This window comes from Euleptes europaea, chromosome 4 (assembly GCF_029931775.1).
Source record: "Euleptes europaea isolate rEulEur1 chromosome 4, rEulEur1.hap1, whole genome shotgun sequence".
Classification (NCBI taxonomy): domain Eukaryota; kingdom Metazoa; phylum Chordata; class Lepidosauria; order Squamata; family Sphaerodactylidae; genus Euleptes; species Euleptes europaea.
In genome coordinates this window covers 8,952,006-8,968,459 of record NC_079315.1, presented here as the reverse complement: position 1 = coordinate 8,968,459, position 16,454 = coordinate 8,952,006, and the positions used below count along the sequence as shown (strand labels likewise).

The 16,454-nt window shown below is 43.9% G+C and overlaps 1 protein-coding gene across 9 annotated transcripts in view; it reads right to left on the bottom strand.

The window, feature by feature from the left end:
- The window catches only part of ADGRL3 (adhesion G protein-coupled receptor L3), a 496,674-nt gene that overhangs the window by 30,894 nt on the left and 449,326 nt on the right, over window positions 1-16,454 (bottom strand). For 3 of the 9 annotated variants that reach the window (XM_056849204.1, XM_056849197.1, XM_056849198.1), the window contains one exon: window positions 13,957-14,085. The exons of 3 other annotated variants lie outside the window; for them this stretch is intronic. In XM_056849204.1, coding sequence (XP_056705182.1) covers window positions 13,957-14,085 — 129 coding nt within the window. Of the gene's footprint in view, window positions 1-110; window positions 163-13,956; window positions 14,086-16,454 lie in introns of all 9 variants that reach the window. 3 more of the 9 variants (XM_056849201.1, XM_056849202.1, XM_056849196.1) reach the window with 2 other exon arrangements.

The window sequence follows — 16,454 nt, the reverse complement described above, 5'->3', positions numbered from 1 at the left end:
TGTGGCTTATTGTTCTCGATTTCTGCATTGTGACGGATGGACTGGTTTTAAATTATCGACATCATCGATATACGATGCATTTTAAAAAAAGTGAACTAAAAAAAAATTACATTTGATATGCAATGTTTAGCTTTACTCCCATACTTGTCTCTCTGTAGGGCTCTAAACGACAGCATGAAGAAAAGGAAAGAAAAAACAACAAGTAAGCTTACAGCGACAATAGGAGGAAGGTGAGTCAAAAGCAAATTGATGGTATGCCGGAAAAGGGTTAAACGGAAACCATTTCAACTTCTGGAAGCACATGAAGCAACTTTACATGGGTTTAGAAAGGATTAGCGACAGCGTGATTGATGCGCAACAATAAACGTAGTTATAGAACCGACCCCCTTCCTCATATTTTTCCCCAGTTGCAATCCAAAATGTTAAAAAAGAAACTGAAAAGTATCAGCCTCGACGTCCGAAAGCACCCAAGACATTTCCGGAAGTTTTAAAATGAAGGCCTTTATTTGCTGTTCTTTATTGCACTGATTAGCTCTAGTGTTAAAAATAAGCGCCTTCTCTCTAAGTGCTACCTTATTATTGCAGACGTCTCCCTCATCCACACAGTGCTAAGGACTCTTTAACCAAGCTTCAGTGTTTGGAAGGGTATTTCAGAAACTATGCCAAGCTTTGCTAGGCCCCAGTGCGAATCCCACTGAAATCGGTACAATGCTTGTTGGACCAAAGAACACTTCATGGGCTATCAGGAATAGGGTAGCCAACGTCCAGGTAGCAGGTGGAGATCTTCTGCTGTTACAGCTGACCTCCAGCTGATAGAGATCAGTTCCCCTGGAGAAAATGGCCACTTTGGCAATTGGACTCCATAACATTGAAGTCCCTTCCCTCCCCAAACTCTGCCCTCCTCAGGCTCCACCCCAAAAATCTCCAGGTATTTCCCAAACTGAAGCTGGCAACCCTAACAATTGCCCACGGGCCTGGATAAAAATATATCTAATTCCTAACCTTGTGGACCGAAAATTATGCATAGAGTTGCCAACTTCCAGGTAGTAGCTGGTGATCTCCCGCTATTAGAACTGATCTCCAGCCAACAGAGATCAGTTCCCCTGGAGAAAATGGCTACTTTGGCAATTGGACTCTATGGCATTGAATTCCCTCCCCTCCCCAAACCCCACTCTCCTCAGCCTCCACCCCCAAAATCTCCCGCTGGTGGCTACGAGGGACCTGGCAACCCTAATCAAGAAATGAATCCCCTAAGAATTTTTCAATAGTGTTTCTCTTAGTTGTTGTTTCCCTCAGCCAAATCCCTATTCAGTCTAAAGTGAGTTGGTCATTGCTCCATTTGGGCCTACAACTCTTCTGGGTGCCATGGCTTTTCCTGTGGACCACCAATTTTGCTCTGCCATGTAGGGTTGCCAACCTCCCGGCACTAGCTGGAGATCTTCTACTATTACAACTGATCTCCAGCCGATAGAGATCAGTTCGCCTGGAGAAAATGGCCGCTTTGGCAACTGGACACTACGGCATTGAAGCCCCTCCCCTCCCCAAACCCTGCCCTCCTCAGGCTCCGCCCCAAAAACCTCCCGCCGGTGGCAAAGAGGAACCTGGCAACCCTATAATACACACGATACAGCCCCCAAAGAACTATAAAACCTTAGATATCCACATGGAAGGCAGCATACTTTAAATGCGCCATGAGAGGGAAGGTATCCTGGGGAGACTATCATTTGGCCTATATTCAACAATTTGCTCCCCATCATTCATATGCCAAGTGGTGTAGTACTTTTTTCAGTGACATGCCTGGCTCATCCCAAATGCACTTTCCATGTAGAGAGGTCCCGATGAGGTGGTGGTTTTTTTGGGTTTTCTTTTTAAATGGTAAGCTAACCAATCTGGAGAAGAATTGTTGAGTGGGACCAGCTAAACTACCACCAAACCTGTTGCTGAGCGCCCATTTTGAAGGCCAACTGCCCATTTTTATATTTTTCTGCTTCAGAGATCACTGATAATGTTATGCAGGGAAGAGCATGGAAATTTTCACTGGGTGGAACAGGGTTGCCAACACCAGGTAGGAAAATTCCTGGAAATTTGGAAGTGGAGCCTGGAGAGGGAAGGGTTTGGGGAGGGAAGGGACCTCATGAAAGCCAGCATGGTGTAGTGGTTAAGAGCAGTGGACTCTAATCTGGAGAACTGGGTTTGATTCCCCACTCCTCCACATGAGCGCCAGATACTAATCTGGTGAACCGGGTTGGTTTCCCCACTCCTCCACATGCAGCCTGCTGGGTGACCTTGGGTCAGTCACAGTTCTCTCCGACCTTTCTCAGACCCACCTACCTCACAAGGTGTCTGTTGTGGGGAGGGGAAGAGAAGGTGATTGTAAGCCTCTTTGAGACTCCTTAAAGTTGGACAAAAGCGGGGTATAAAAACTAACTCTTCATCTTCGATAATACCATAGACTTTGCCCTCCTAAGGCGCTGTTTTTTCCATGAGAACTGATCTCTGTAGTCTAGAGATCAGTTATAATTCCAGGAGATCTCTAGGCTCCACCTGGAGAATGGCAACCCTAGTGTATGTAAAGTATAGAGCTAGAGCGGTGGTGGTGGGAGTTTAGGTATGAAAGTATTAGATAGGGACTAGGAAAAATTACCTTGGAAAAGTGAGTAAGAAGGGGAGCCCTCCAGTGATAGAGATCTGCATATTTTGTGCAAAAATGGATATTACATGCATTGAGCGCTTGAGAGAGATAAATAGACAAAGAAATAAATTTGCATGCAACTCAATACATAAAGACAGGAACAAGATTCCTTGTGGAGGGAGATGGAGATTTAGGGTTCGTTCTGGCAGATCCGTTCTGCTAATGGATGTGTTTTCGTACAGTGGAAAGAGCCTTCCCCAGCTGTAAGAGGGAACTTGTGACGGGAAAGCCTCTTCTGCTGGAAGAAAACACTTCTGGAAGTAGAATGGATTTGCGGGCTCAAAACCTGCAAGGCCGAGACAACGTGAAACATACCTGTATATTTGAAATTCAAACTGGGAGGAAAAGGGGACATTTTTAGATCACTGCCAAAGCGTTAGGTGTCAGCATTGATTCTCGGAGTTTTGTGGAAGAGAAGGTCACCCAAATTCTCAGGGTCAAACTAGATGGTACAGAGGGAGATGCATGACTAGACTCGTAATGTTTCGTTTTAACTTAAAAGCAGTAGCGTAAAGCTGCCAGTACGAAGAACGGCAGTGGAGAGAGGAGAAAATTTCTGCTAACTCTGTGGTCCTTACCCCGTGGCTCGCAGAGACGCGTTTGCGGTTGACATCAACCGAGAGAGTCGGCTGATGGCAACCTCCCCTCAAGGAGGCTCAGAGCTTTCTAGTTCCTCCAGTGGCAGCTGTTTCAAGGTGGGAATAGGGTTGCCGGCTCCGGGTTGGGAAATACCTGGAGACTTTTGGGGCGGAGCCTGAGGAGGGTGGGATTTGGAGAGGGGAGGGACTCAGAGTCCAATGGCCAAAGCGGCCATTTTCTCCAGGGCAACTGAACTCTATCGGCTGGATATCAGTTGTTATAGAAGATCTCCAGATAGTACCTGAAAGTTGGCAACCCTACGCCAGTGGCGAAGAGGGACCTGGCAACCCTAGGTACACATGATACAGCCCCTAAAGAACTATAAACCCTTAGATATCCACATGGAGGGTAGCATACTTTGAATGCACCATGTTAAAATCTCTGTGTAACATGAAAAGCCATCATCCTGAGAGGGAAGGTATCCTTGGGAGACTGATCTCTGTAGCCTGAGATCAGCTGTAATAGCAGGAGATCTCCAGCCACCACCTGGAGGTTGGCAACTCTAGGTGGGAACCACCTGCTGACCACAATCCCCAGGGGGGCAAGGACCTCCTTGTCTGCTTTCTTGAAACATGGGGGAGGTGCCACAGCATTGGAACAGAGCTAAGAAGAGCCAGAGGGTAGTATACCAAAGGACCACACGTGGCCCTCGAGCCACTGAGCATCCATTTCTGCCATTTGTCCGTTCAAAGTCACCCTACCCAACCTGCTTTTCCTCCCTATGAGGGAAAGGACTCTGGGCCCTTTTAATGTTTTTTGCCTCTGGAGGAAAAACATCCAGGAGGGATCTTTGCTTTTCAAATGGCATGAAGGAAACGGGTTAAGCAGTGATCTCTCACCTGCTGGTCTTCTGGTTGAAGCATCTGAGGCTGCTTTTCAGAAGACTGAATGCTCTAAAACAGGGGTGTCAAATATACGACCCACGGGCCGGATCTGGCCCCTTGTAACTCGGCTCGCAAGGCAGCCGAGGCAGCCACCCTCCACCCCCTGATCTAAACCGGCGAGGCATGGCCTGGCATGACCAAGTGACATTTATGTCTTATCCGGCCCTCATAACAATTGAGTTCGACACCCCTGCTCTAAAATGTCTCATACTGCAAAATAGTAGATAGATATAGTTTAGGCTTTCTTTTTCATAACACCTGAAAGGAGGTGTATATAATCTCTTGACAGTCATGAAGAGCATTGCTGCACTGCTCATTCCTAAGTGGGCCAACTGGGAGAAGCCTGACGCTTCTACAAAGAGGGGCATCCTTTATTCTTATGGCAACACAAGGCAATCCCACTTTTCAGCTCCTTGCTATTGTACTATCCAAGTAGGAAAATGTTCCTGTTTGCTTTAAGAAACAAAAGAAGAAGAGAAGAGTTGGTTTTTATATGCCAACTTTCTCTAGCACTTAAGGAAGTATCAAACCGGCTTACAATCACTTTCCCTTCCCCTCCTCACAACAGACACCCTGTGAGGTAGGTGGGGCCGAGAGTGTGACTAGTCCAAGGTCATCCAGCTAGCTTCATGTGTAGGAGTGGGGAAACCAACCTGGTTCACCAGATTAGCATCCGCCGCTCGTGTGGAGGAGTGGGAAATCAAACCCAGTTCTCCAGATCAGACTCCACGGCTCCAAACTACTGCTCTTAACCACGGTGGAAGGGAATACTAGTTGCAAATCTGTTCCTTGAACAAGAAAAACAAAAATCCTATTAAGAATAACTAGGAATTCGATCATCCCTCACAGTTACATCAGAATGCCGTTTCCAAGCAATGAGGAAAACACGTGTGTGAAACCTTTCTCATTAGTTTTTTTAAAAAAGCTTCTTACTTTCTGGTTGTTCAGAAAATGCACAGAAATGAAATGTTTTATTGTCCCATTAAATTGCATCGATCCGAAGTTCCCTGTTGCTCTTCTGTTATAACTTTTCCCTCACCGTGGCCAAAACATGCTGTTTCCCTATCTTGTTTTAGGAACAAAGGACTTCTGATGTTGTTTTATCTTTTTACACATTTTAATTGACAACGCAGGCCATCCGGAATATTTCACAGGGTCTCAGTTTGTATCATGCCCTTAGTTCAAGTTGTTCCTTCTTCTAAAGGGATCCCTAATGGCTGATTATCCAACCTCAGGCCTTTTTGTTCCCATCTTTCCAGCAGCTTTCCCCCTCGTGCCAGCAAAGCGTTTTCTCAGGACTCCCAGAGAGATTTTGCTTGCTTGGTTTATCGTTCTTAAAAATCTAACTAACATACGGTCTAGGAGGAATGCCAATTCAGTCTGAAACCTCAGTACACAGTTTCAACCCTTGGGGTTCAGGTAAATCTGAAATGCAGAGCCTTTTTTCCTGTTACTTGTTCTCCGTTCGTTATGAAATGGAAGAAAAATAATAATGATGGAAGCATGCAGTGTTTAGGGAGGTTACAATGCTGATTCTCATTATACAAAGCAGTATACAGATATGTCTTTAAAGAGGTTCCTTGGCCATGATTAGGCCTGGTCTAAACAGTACACTTACTATCTGGGAGTTTTCTGTTTTCACACGACATATTTGTTCACTTGTAAAGATCACTAGATGCAATTGACATGTTGAGATGTTTGCTTGCCACTTTAGGAATCCGCCTCAAGAATTCTTTTTGGCCTGTGGCATTTTGTACATTTGCATTATGTTGATGGGAGGACAAGGCTTTATTATCCACACAGACATGGTGTTTCGAATCCAAGCTGTCTGAAAGTATGGAGCCAGTCTAGCTTTCAAAGGACTGGCTTCTACAATTTCCTTTAGAAAGTTCACAGCGACTCATGGCATATGAAACCTCTGTGATTCTGAGAGGAGGGAGGGGGAAAAACACATTGCAATGAGAATTTTTTTTTTAAATCCACACACAATGAATATTATCATCTGTAGTGATCAATACACAGTGCAAGTACTCATGCCACACTTCACCAGCCAGGAACGTAGTAAGTGTATCATTTAGACCATGTATTAGTTCGGGCGCAATCTACAGAGGCTTCGAAAATAGGGACAGGGATAAAACTGTAACAACGGCTGTAGAAATTTACTGATAGTCATGACTGACAAACTATTTTTTCTGCTTTTTGTTGACACTTTGTAGCTTATAATAGATTCACGAAGACAGAAGATGCCTGATGGCACATCAGCTCTAAACTGTTCCCCTAGGACAAGATGGTGTGCACCTGAAATGCAGCAGAAGATTCCTGTGAAGGCTTGACCTCTGTCTGGTGCTCAGCTGCTTTTACAATTCAACAAGCCACTCTCACGTTTACCCTAAATCTAGTTGATGTCTCGGCCTCCATGCCCCAGTTCTAGTGAAGAAGGTCAATCAAGGCGGCCTCTGTCCATCTGTCTTGCCCTCTAATCTTCTGTTCTTCCATCAATCCGGTCTTGCAGGCTTTGTCTTCAAGACCTTTTTGTGCAGCCAGTGTGGTGTCGTGGTTAAGGGTGGTGGACTCTAATCTGGAGAACTGGCTTGATTTCCCCACTCCTCCGCATGAAGCCTCCTGGGTGACCTTGGGCTAATCACAGTTCTCTCAGAACTCTCTCAGCCCCACCTACCTCACAAGGTGTCTGTCGTGGGGAGAGAAAAAGAAGGTGATTGTAAGCCAGTTTGAGATTCCTTAAAGGTAGAGAAAATTGTGGTATAAAAACCAACTCTTATTCTTCATCATTTTCATATCACTTCTCTGCCACTTGTAAACATTTGCCTTGTGTGCTTTGACCCAGCGTACTCCGCGTGAGATTTCACTATCAGTACTGAAGAGATGATATTGCTTCCAGAGTTTTCGAAATATTGTTCAGGTAACCAAAAATGGACACCGGGGAATCTCTTGATCAGTGTGTAATCCACCAGCTCCCCAAATTCTTCACTAAAGTGCTGCCGTGTAGGCAATTCTCTCCAGATGCATAGTTTGGCATTTCCAATGAGAAACTCTTTACTTTGTCCATTTTCCTGCTCTGCTCGGATCATCAGCTTGATGAGACCATTATGAGCTTTTCGCCTCTCCACTCGAGCACACACAGATCCCCTCTGAACCTGCAGATCCTGATTAACATTTTTTTTTTTTTTTGCACAGCCTTGCATCGATCCCCTTTCGGGCTGTCAAATTCTCCTTTCCAGTCTGATGCCAATCTTTTGATTACAACCATGTTAAGTGTGCTGCTTGAAGTGACTGCATAGATATCATAGCAATTTCTTCTGGTCCACATTCCTCAAGTTCTCTAATGGGAACATAATCTCGAGAATGAATTGAAAGCTTTGAATCGAAAGCTTTGCCGAAGTTCAGATATATTACAAGAACCTTGTTTGCTAAACTAATTTGCGTTTATATCGAAGGACACAATTCAATGGAAGGATGGATAACCTGCCTCGTTTTCCGTCAGGTTCTTGCAGAGTCCTTATTGCCCTTATTAACTTTGCTCATTTCTATTCTTTTTCCTATCCTGCCCTTACCTTTATGGGCCATGACAAATAGGAGTGACATTTCTAAGGGACAAGGGCACTCATTGTTTCACGCTCAGGGGTGCTTGCTTCTGTGACAGGACTGGAGCGTCATTTGAACTCCGCTTCTGTTTCAAATGACTTCTTTCCCTATAATTGGATTTGCTGCTCGATTGGACGGCTGCCAGTGGAACCAGAACACAGCTTGGTTCTCCTGCTAAGCTAGCTAGGGTCAGAGGGGACAGGCAATAGGCTATGCACCAGACAGCTGCACCAGAGAGGAGAGTTGGAAAAACATTGGGGGCAGTATTTCAAGACTTTAGTGCTGTTATTTTAAAGCCCATCTATTGGTTATAATGTTCTTCAACAAAGCATTGTGTCTATTGGTTATAATGGGTTATTGCGATGAGCGCAAGAGTATGTGAAGACAGAGGTATTAGAGCTGCAATTTTAGTCGACACATTAAGGAACTGTGAAATCAGTGATTCTAGTCCATTAATTAAATTAACACCAATATAATCATTTTTGGATTGATTATACAGTATTTTTCCGTCTATAAGACGCCCCCATGTATAAGACGACCCTTATTTTTTTAACCTAAAATTAAAAAAAAAATAGGGAGCGTCTTATACATGGGGGCATCTTATAGGCTTGCTCTCTTTCCCTGCCTGTCAGCTGATAGGTGGGGAAAGAGAGGAAGCAGCCAAAGAGTCTTGTCCCCTGGCCACCGGTGTCGGGCATTCAAACTGGTCGCCGCCCACCCTACTGGGTGGATGGTGATCAGTTTAAATGCCAGACGCTGGCCGGCCAGGGGACAAGACTCTTCCCCTCGCTCTCTTTCCCTGCCTGTCAGCTGAAAGAGAGTGAGCAGGGAAAGAGGTGGCTGTTGCCGCTGGCCCTGCCTGTCACGGGCGGGGCCAGCGGCAACAGCCACCTTCAGTGTATAAGACGACCCCCCTAATTTGGGGGCTAATTTTTAAAGAAAAAAGGTAGTCTTATACATGGAAAAATACAGTACTTTTGGAAATATTGATGGTTCGCAAATACCAAATTGGGTTGATTAACTGATACTTAGATTATTTTCTGTGATAAATGTTGGTGGATGGCAAAGATTAAGAAAAAACAAAATTCCATTCTTTTGTTTGTGTGTGTAAGTTCTTTTACATGCTCAAACTCAGGGATGAGAGGAACACAATGGTTACTGGAATCTACCACAGTTAGCTCTGCAGAAAGTCTGAAATTAGTGTCTGGCATAAATTAAGCACCAAGCTAGACGGTCATGTTTTTAAAGAGTTGAGGCAAGCCCAAACAGGCTCTGAACGCAGACGCAGGGGAAAGACCCAGGGAAGGGTAATTTCCCCCATTTTTGCTGTTACACATGCACAGAATGCATGGAACAGCAAAAATGGGGAAATAACCTCTCCAGCACCGGGGGAAGGGGGAGCAGGAGCTCTTTCTCCATCCATGGTGGTGTTCTGAGCCCATTTGGGATCTTCTTTCTTTTTAAAAAGCCATTCCACGCAGCTGCTGTGTGGCTGTGTGGAACCTGACCCAACTCTGTAAAAACATGAAGATGTTGTTTGCCCCTTAAGAGCTTGGTCAAAATATAGAACACTAATGCCATCCATTTCTATTTGAAAAAAAAGATGCATACATTAGAAAATAAGTTTGGTCAGTATGAAAAGCAGATAGGGTTGCCAGCTCCAGGTTGAGAAATACCTGGAGAATTTGGGGGTGGAGCCTGAGGAGGGTGGGGTTTGGGTGAGTCTTCAATGGGGTGTAATGCTATAGCAGCCATTTTCTCCAGATGAACTGATTTCTGTTGCCTGGAGATCAGTTGTAATAGTGGGAGATCTCCAGCTGCCACCTGGAGGTTGGCAATGCTAAAAACAGAAGAAATAACTTATGGAGAGAGTTCAGTACCTATATAGGGTTGAACTGAAGTGGGGGCATTTTGTGAAAATCTTTATCAGCATTTTCTCTTTTTGATGATTTTTCAGGAGTTGCTTCGAAAAATGTGAAAGTATTCGGTTGTTACAATTGGCTAGGATTGGCTAAAATGTGACCATTGCCCTCACTCTAAATGAGCTTCATTTGCCTCACTCTAAATGAGCTTCATTATTTAGCATACAGCAAAATCCTATTGGCTACATAGCATAGTGATGTCATCACACCAAGTATGTGATCTCTGTTGGGCTGGGATCACACAAGAAGCAATGAAATAGAGAAAGCAGTAACCAATATAGGGTTGCCAGGTCCCTCTTGGCAACTGGTGGGAGGTTTTAGGGGCGGAGCCTGAGGAGGGAGGGGTTTGGAGAGGGGAGGGGCTTCAATGCCCTAGAGTTCAATTGCCAAAGTGGCCATTTTCTCCAGGTGAATTATCTCTATCGGCTGGAGATCAGTTGTAATAGAAGGAGATCTCCAGCTAGTACCTGGAGGTTGGCAACCCCAAGCAAACAGGAGGTAGGTGGAAAGAGCAATGTGGCAGAGAACAATCAGAAAAAGGATGAAGAGTTTTTCAAGGGGGTTCTCACATTTCCTAAAAGCTATTTTTAAGGGGGGGGGGGGAAATGAACTGAAAGAACATTAGGCAGAGTTCTACTAATAGGTACTCAACCTTACGTTAACTGGATAAATGGAAGAATTAGAAGACAAGTTTACTAAAAGCAACATTAGGTAAGGAGTGCTTGAAAATTCTGAAAACTTCCTGAAAGTTCTGTTCGTTTTCTTTGTTAATTAGACTACATTGTGATTAGAATTAAAAGAAGGAACCTTTTATCTTAATCTGTTATCACGTTACAGACCGGAGACCCAACAGTACTTTGATCAGGCTGTTCCAAACATTTTTACAGTAACTATTTTGCAGATATCTGATAGAATGGTGTTAATCTCCAGTGCAATTACTACCTGACCTTTCTCGGGAAACATTTTAGAATGGCAGATCATTAAGATTTTTGACAATTTTACTACAGCAACATAAAATAAATTATTGATGGGGGTTTTCCTTTTAAATTGGTAGCTCTTTTTAGAAATGTCAGATCATATATATTGGGACTAATGGGAAAGGTCAGAAATTTTGGGATCAATTAGAGTTTGATGGCATTATTAATAGTTAAAGGGAGAGGGGGTTCCTATAAAGTTCAGGCCATCAATAAGGATTATTGAGTAGGGTTGTATTAATTGCTGCATGCAGAAATTAAAAACAACCTTTAGATAAAATATGTTTTTTCTCATATTGGGTTGCACTGGGTATTCATATTTACTATGAGTGGTCAAAGAGCAATTTATTTTCTAGGGATTGAGGTGTATGGATTAAACTAACAGTGTAACATTTGGTTTGAACTGATAACCTTTTTAAATATTTGCTTTGTTCTGTAGTAATTTGATATGTAAAACTCATAAAGCAGGATGTTTTCAAAAGACAAAAACAGGAATATAGCGATGAGAAGTAGCTTTGTCCCCAAGGCAAATTAAAGAAGAATGTAAAACGTGGGGTTCCCTGTTCTTGCCATCAGTGGTTTTCTCCTAATCCATTTGTTGCTCAACTCTGGTGCAAGCTAATGAGATGGAAAGAAGAAGAAAAGTTGGTTTTTATATGCCGACTTTTTCTACCACTTAAGGAAGAATCAAACCGGCTTACAATCACCTTGCCTTCCCCTCCCCACAACAGACACCCTGTGAGGTAGGTGGGGCTGAGAATGTGTGACTAGCCCAAGGTCACCCAGCTGGCTTCATGTGTGTGAGTGGGGAAACAAATCCAGTTCACCAGATTAGCCTCCGCCGCTCGTGTGGAGGAGTGGGGAATCAAACCCGGTTCCCCAGATCAGAGTGCATTGCTCCAAACCACCGCTCTTAACCACTACATCACGCTGGCTCTCCAGTATGCATGCTTGAGTTTGAAGGGCATCTATAACAGAGAGCATGGATGTGGTTTTGGGTGTTACCCACTGGGCATTTCAAATGGGACATTTTCACGCCCTACTCTAAGGAGCTTCCTAATTCCTGCTTCTTAATAAGCTCTACTGAAACCAATGGTTAATTCATACAGTCAGTTCCAAAGGCCTATGTTTCATTGGCTTCACAGCTTTGGGTTGGATAAGGGGGCGGCCAACGGAGCATTCCACCAACCAAAATCCCAAGATGATCTTGAAATAAATCAGGATCTGGTCACGGAGTGGATTTCTTAGATTTCACGTTCTTTATGAACATGTTCAATCTGCGTTGACTAATATGGTTCAAGCTGTGTTGACTCACATGGATTGCTCACCACTAAGCCCAGAAAATGGTTGTATGAATCACTCTAAGACGAAGTTGATCCCAGTCATGGCTATACTACCACCAGAGAAATACACACACAAATCTCTTAGAGTTCATCATTGGATCCACTTCTGTCTAGGGGACCATTCTGGTGGTCATCCATGGCCACAAAGCTGGAAAAAAAATGCCTTATGGGGTCCTGTGAAAAGGACTCTCTCTGGACTCGCTCTAGCTGCAATCCTAGTCAGCTTGACCCAAACTGCCAGTTTTTGGGGGCTAGAAGTACTAATTGTGGCTCTCCATCCTTATGTCCGTCATTCGTTGATAGCATTATATAAAGTTATTCATACAGCATAACAGACTGAAAAAGATCTGACTAGAACAATGTCTGCTCCTGTTCTTGGTAATGAGATATTCATAGTTGGCATGGGTCCCTTGAAATTATCCATTGTCTGTTTTCCCACAGCACTGATATTTATTCTGAATTTGCTCATGGGATGTATACAGTATGACATGAAATAAGAAAATGCTTAGCTGAAAATATGCATCTCTTGTCAGTAATTATAATGGAACAAACAGTAACACTGTTCAGCTGTTGTTTCCAGGCACTACAGGTCACTTCTACTCATAATTTGCACTCCAATCAAACTCTCTTATGTTGATTAGGACCATGGAATTAGTAAAATAAGGTACCAATCAAGGTAATAAAAAAAGAGTCTGCAACACTGAGATGAACATCTTTGAGCTGTAATATCTTGCCATATTCCCAGAGAATATTGTTGCAGTAGAAACACTTTTATGGGAGATTTAAAGTATAACTCTTAATACTACTATCGGGTACGGCATGTTTCTGGCGAATGAAAGGCAAATGTTGATGAATGCTTTATACTATAATTTCCCCCCACCATTTGTGATGGGTAAATACCAGAGCACTTGATGTTCTACATTAACTTTTTCACAGAAATAAATGTATTGCAAAACATGATCATGCAAAACATTTGCAACGGAAACAAAATGTAAACTTAACGTGCTTTCATCTCTGCGGCTGAAAGACTAACGGGATGAATAAATTCATCATTTCATCGTGAATAGCCCCAACCTAGCGCATGTGTTGTTAAGACTGTAAGATCTTTGTGCACATTGTCAGTCATGCTCTCCATTGCAGATAGGCATGACCCAAAGAAGAGGATCCCTCTTCGGCCCAAACTTTGCATTCCCGTCTAATTTTTTGCAATTGAATTTGCTTACTTCACCCCAGACCAAAGGAAACGATGTAGTACGGCTAATGTCATTAGGCTACAATTCAACTTGGGTTAATTGCACTGAAGTTACACTGAAATAATTGGAATAAGTTGGCTGTAATTAACTTAAAGCCCATTCATTTCAATGGAGCTTAAGGAAAAAGAAATTTAATCATGTTAGGGAGGGACTCATGAATTATTGCATGTGCATGTAAGGGATCGATCAGTTCATATTCTGCACTACTCCCATCCTGCTCTGAATTCCAAAAACCAACATTCATTTTGGTACTTAAAATGCCATTTAGACATCACTTACCTTAGACAAGGCTCCTGTTTATCAAATGAATGATTTGACAAAGAAATATACAAGAGATAAATGGATACAACTGACCAAACACATACTAAAGAGTAAAACAAACACTGAAAAGATTTTTAAAAAGGAAGAGGGGGGAAAAAAGGCCACAGACGTCTGAATGGGTCTGACTAATGGGTGTCTTTTAAAATTAATTTAGATCCTTTGAAGAAAAGCCTGGGAAAATGGAAAAAAATGTTCTGAAATGGGTAGGGAGAGAATTATTTGTGCTCATTCAAAAAAAAAGAAGAAGGAAAAGAAAGAAAAACTGTGCCTACATAAGCCACGTAAAATGTGACTCGCTAGAAAAATGAGAGAAACTCCACCACACCTGGTGTGTTGTACATGCTGACGGAAGGGTTGTTATAGACCGCCGATTCCCCGAGCAATGTGTTATAAGGGTTGTTAGTGCCATGAGGACGAAGGAGAGCATTGGTTATAAGATGGTTAGCCATGGCTCCTGGAGCAGCCCGATAGAAAGACAGAGAAAAAAAAGCAAAAAAAAAGGTCAATCAGGCAAATGTGAGGGGAGGGAAAAAAACGAAAACATTCAGACTGACAACAGTTTCAACAGTCCCAATTTAAAAGCAGCCAGCTAAATACGACTGGGAAAGCTAAAAGGCCACCGAAAGCACAGACGCCACCGAAAATGCCAAGGCGAATGGATCCGAGCGATGCTCCACCAGCCCCGCCAAAGATATCCCCCAACCATCTGCTCGGAGTATAATGTGAGGAGACGCTCAGCATGCGAGCCACAAAGAAAGGATGACTGCAGCCACTTTGCAGCGAGAAGCTCCACCGGGAAAGGCCAAAGAAATAAAGACGATGGCGAGTCACACAAAAATGGTACATTTTAACACTCGCTAAGGACTAGTTATGATTTATCTCCAGATTCTGGGCTGCTGCTGCGGTCCTGTAAAGGTTGCCCTTTCATTTCAGAGCAGCTTATTGGCATCAGAGGATGCGACCCGGACCGTTTTAAAAAGCACCTGGAGAACCCAGAAATGGAGGTGGCCTAGCAGTCATTTCTTTTCACATGAACACATGAAGCTGCCTTCTACTGAATCAGACCCTCGGTCCATCAAAGTCAGTACTGTCTACTCACACTGGTAGCGGCATTCCAGGGTCCCAGGCAGAGGTTCCCCACATCACCTAGTTGCCTAGTCCTTTTAACTGGAGATGCCAGGGATTGAACCTGGGACCTTCTGCATGCCAAGCAGATGCTCTACCACTGCGCCACGGACCCAATTAGCCAGTGGCTACAGCAGGGGTCCTCTACGTGGAGGGCACCAGACATCTTTTCTGGAGCCCACCAAGTGTTTTTAGAAAGTGGGCGGGGCCAGGTGGGGCTTTTGCCCAGCAAGGCTTCTGATTGGCCACTGGAGAGTGGATAGGCTGGACAGATTTTTTAAAAGGTTGCTTCGGCAGCGGTTGCCACCACAGCACAAGGATCTTCGCTGTATGACTGAAGGTAAGCTGGGACGGCCATTTTTTAGCCTCCTCCGCCTCCTGCAGCAGCCATTTTACGGCAGGCATTTTGTGGCTGCGCCCACCATGCTGTGTTAGAATTCCAAAGGTGCCCGCAGGCTCAGAAAGGTTGGGGACACCTGGGCTATAGGATGGGCTATCTTGCCTTCTTAGAGAAAGAAGCCCGCCCATGCAAAACGATGTTATACTGCTTCATGTAGTAAATTTTCAAACATAAAGACCAAAATAAGATATGGTACATAGAGATAGGTAAAAAATACGGACGCTCGTCTGTTAGTTCAAGTCAACTCTATTTGAATTTCACTTATCCCTTGACCTTGTGATCCTATGACTGACCGGGGTGCAGAAATAATGGAGACCCTCGAGTGTAAAACATTGGTTCTTGTGCCAGAGACTGCTCCAAACACTGGGGACTATGGAAAAAGACTACTTCTCTTCTGCCACAGCTAGGGTTGCTGGGTCATTTAGATTGGCGGGCAATTGCCCGCCAATCCAGTGTCTGGCTTGGAAGTGGGGGTTGCGTGTGCGCGCAGCCACAAAGATGCAATTGCGTAACTCCCAGTTTGAGTGGTAAAAGGCCCGTTGTGATGCGGTGCTTCCGGGTAGTAGTAGTAGTAGTTTTATTGTTATGGTCATAGACCAGCACAGTGGTGCTTCCGGGTTTAAACTCAATTCCTGCCTCAGCTCCACCCTGAAAACCTCCCGCTGGAGCCAAGGGGGGACCTGGCAACCCTAGCCCCTGACGAAAGAACCATGAACAAATTCTTCCAATGGCTTAAAAGCATAAATAATCCATCCAGGAAATTCTAGAAGCTCTACCATGCTCTGGTGGCCCACTCATTCATTCCAATGGGGCTTGTGCAGGACAAAATTAGGGTAGATGGTGCCTGAAGATGGTGTGCAAAACACAGCAAATAATTCAAAACAGAGGAAAGGAAAAGGGGATATACAGTTAAAAACCAAGGGTATGGTCTCTCAAGTGCTCATCACACGTAGTTTGACATTTTGGCTTTGACCCAAAGGCATCTGAGGGTTATGGCTGGAAGAAGTGTTGGGACATCTGTCAATTCAATGCTAAACATTCACCAGCAGTGTGAGGAAGAAATTCAAATTTTGTGAATAGCGTAAATATCACATAGCCAATCTCCTTAATTACCTCTCCTTTACTTCTGTTAGTGGAGGAGGAAGATGAAGGAGGGGAAATGGCCCCTTATTTGAGTTTTGAACCTTAGATCAACATGACAGCCCCCTCCCCAATAAGCTCTACTTGTACGACTTTATGGAGGGGGTTTGTCATAATCTGTGGAAACTAGCACCTCTAATAATAGTTCCTCTGATTTC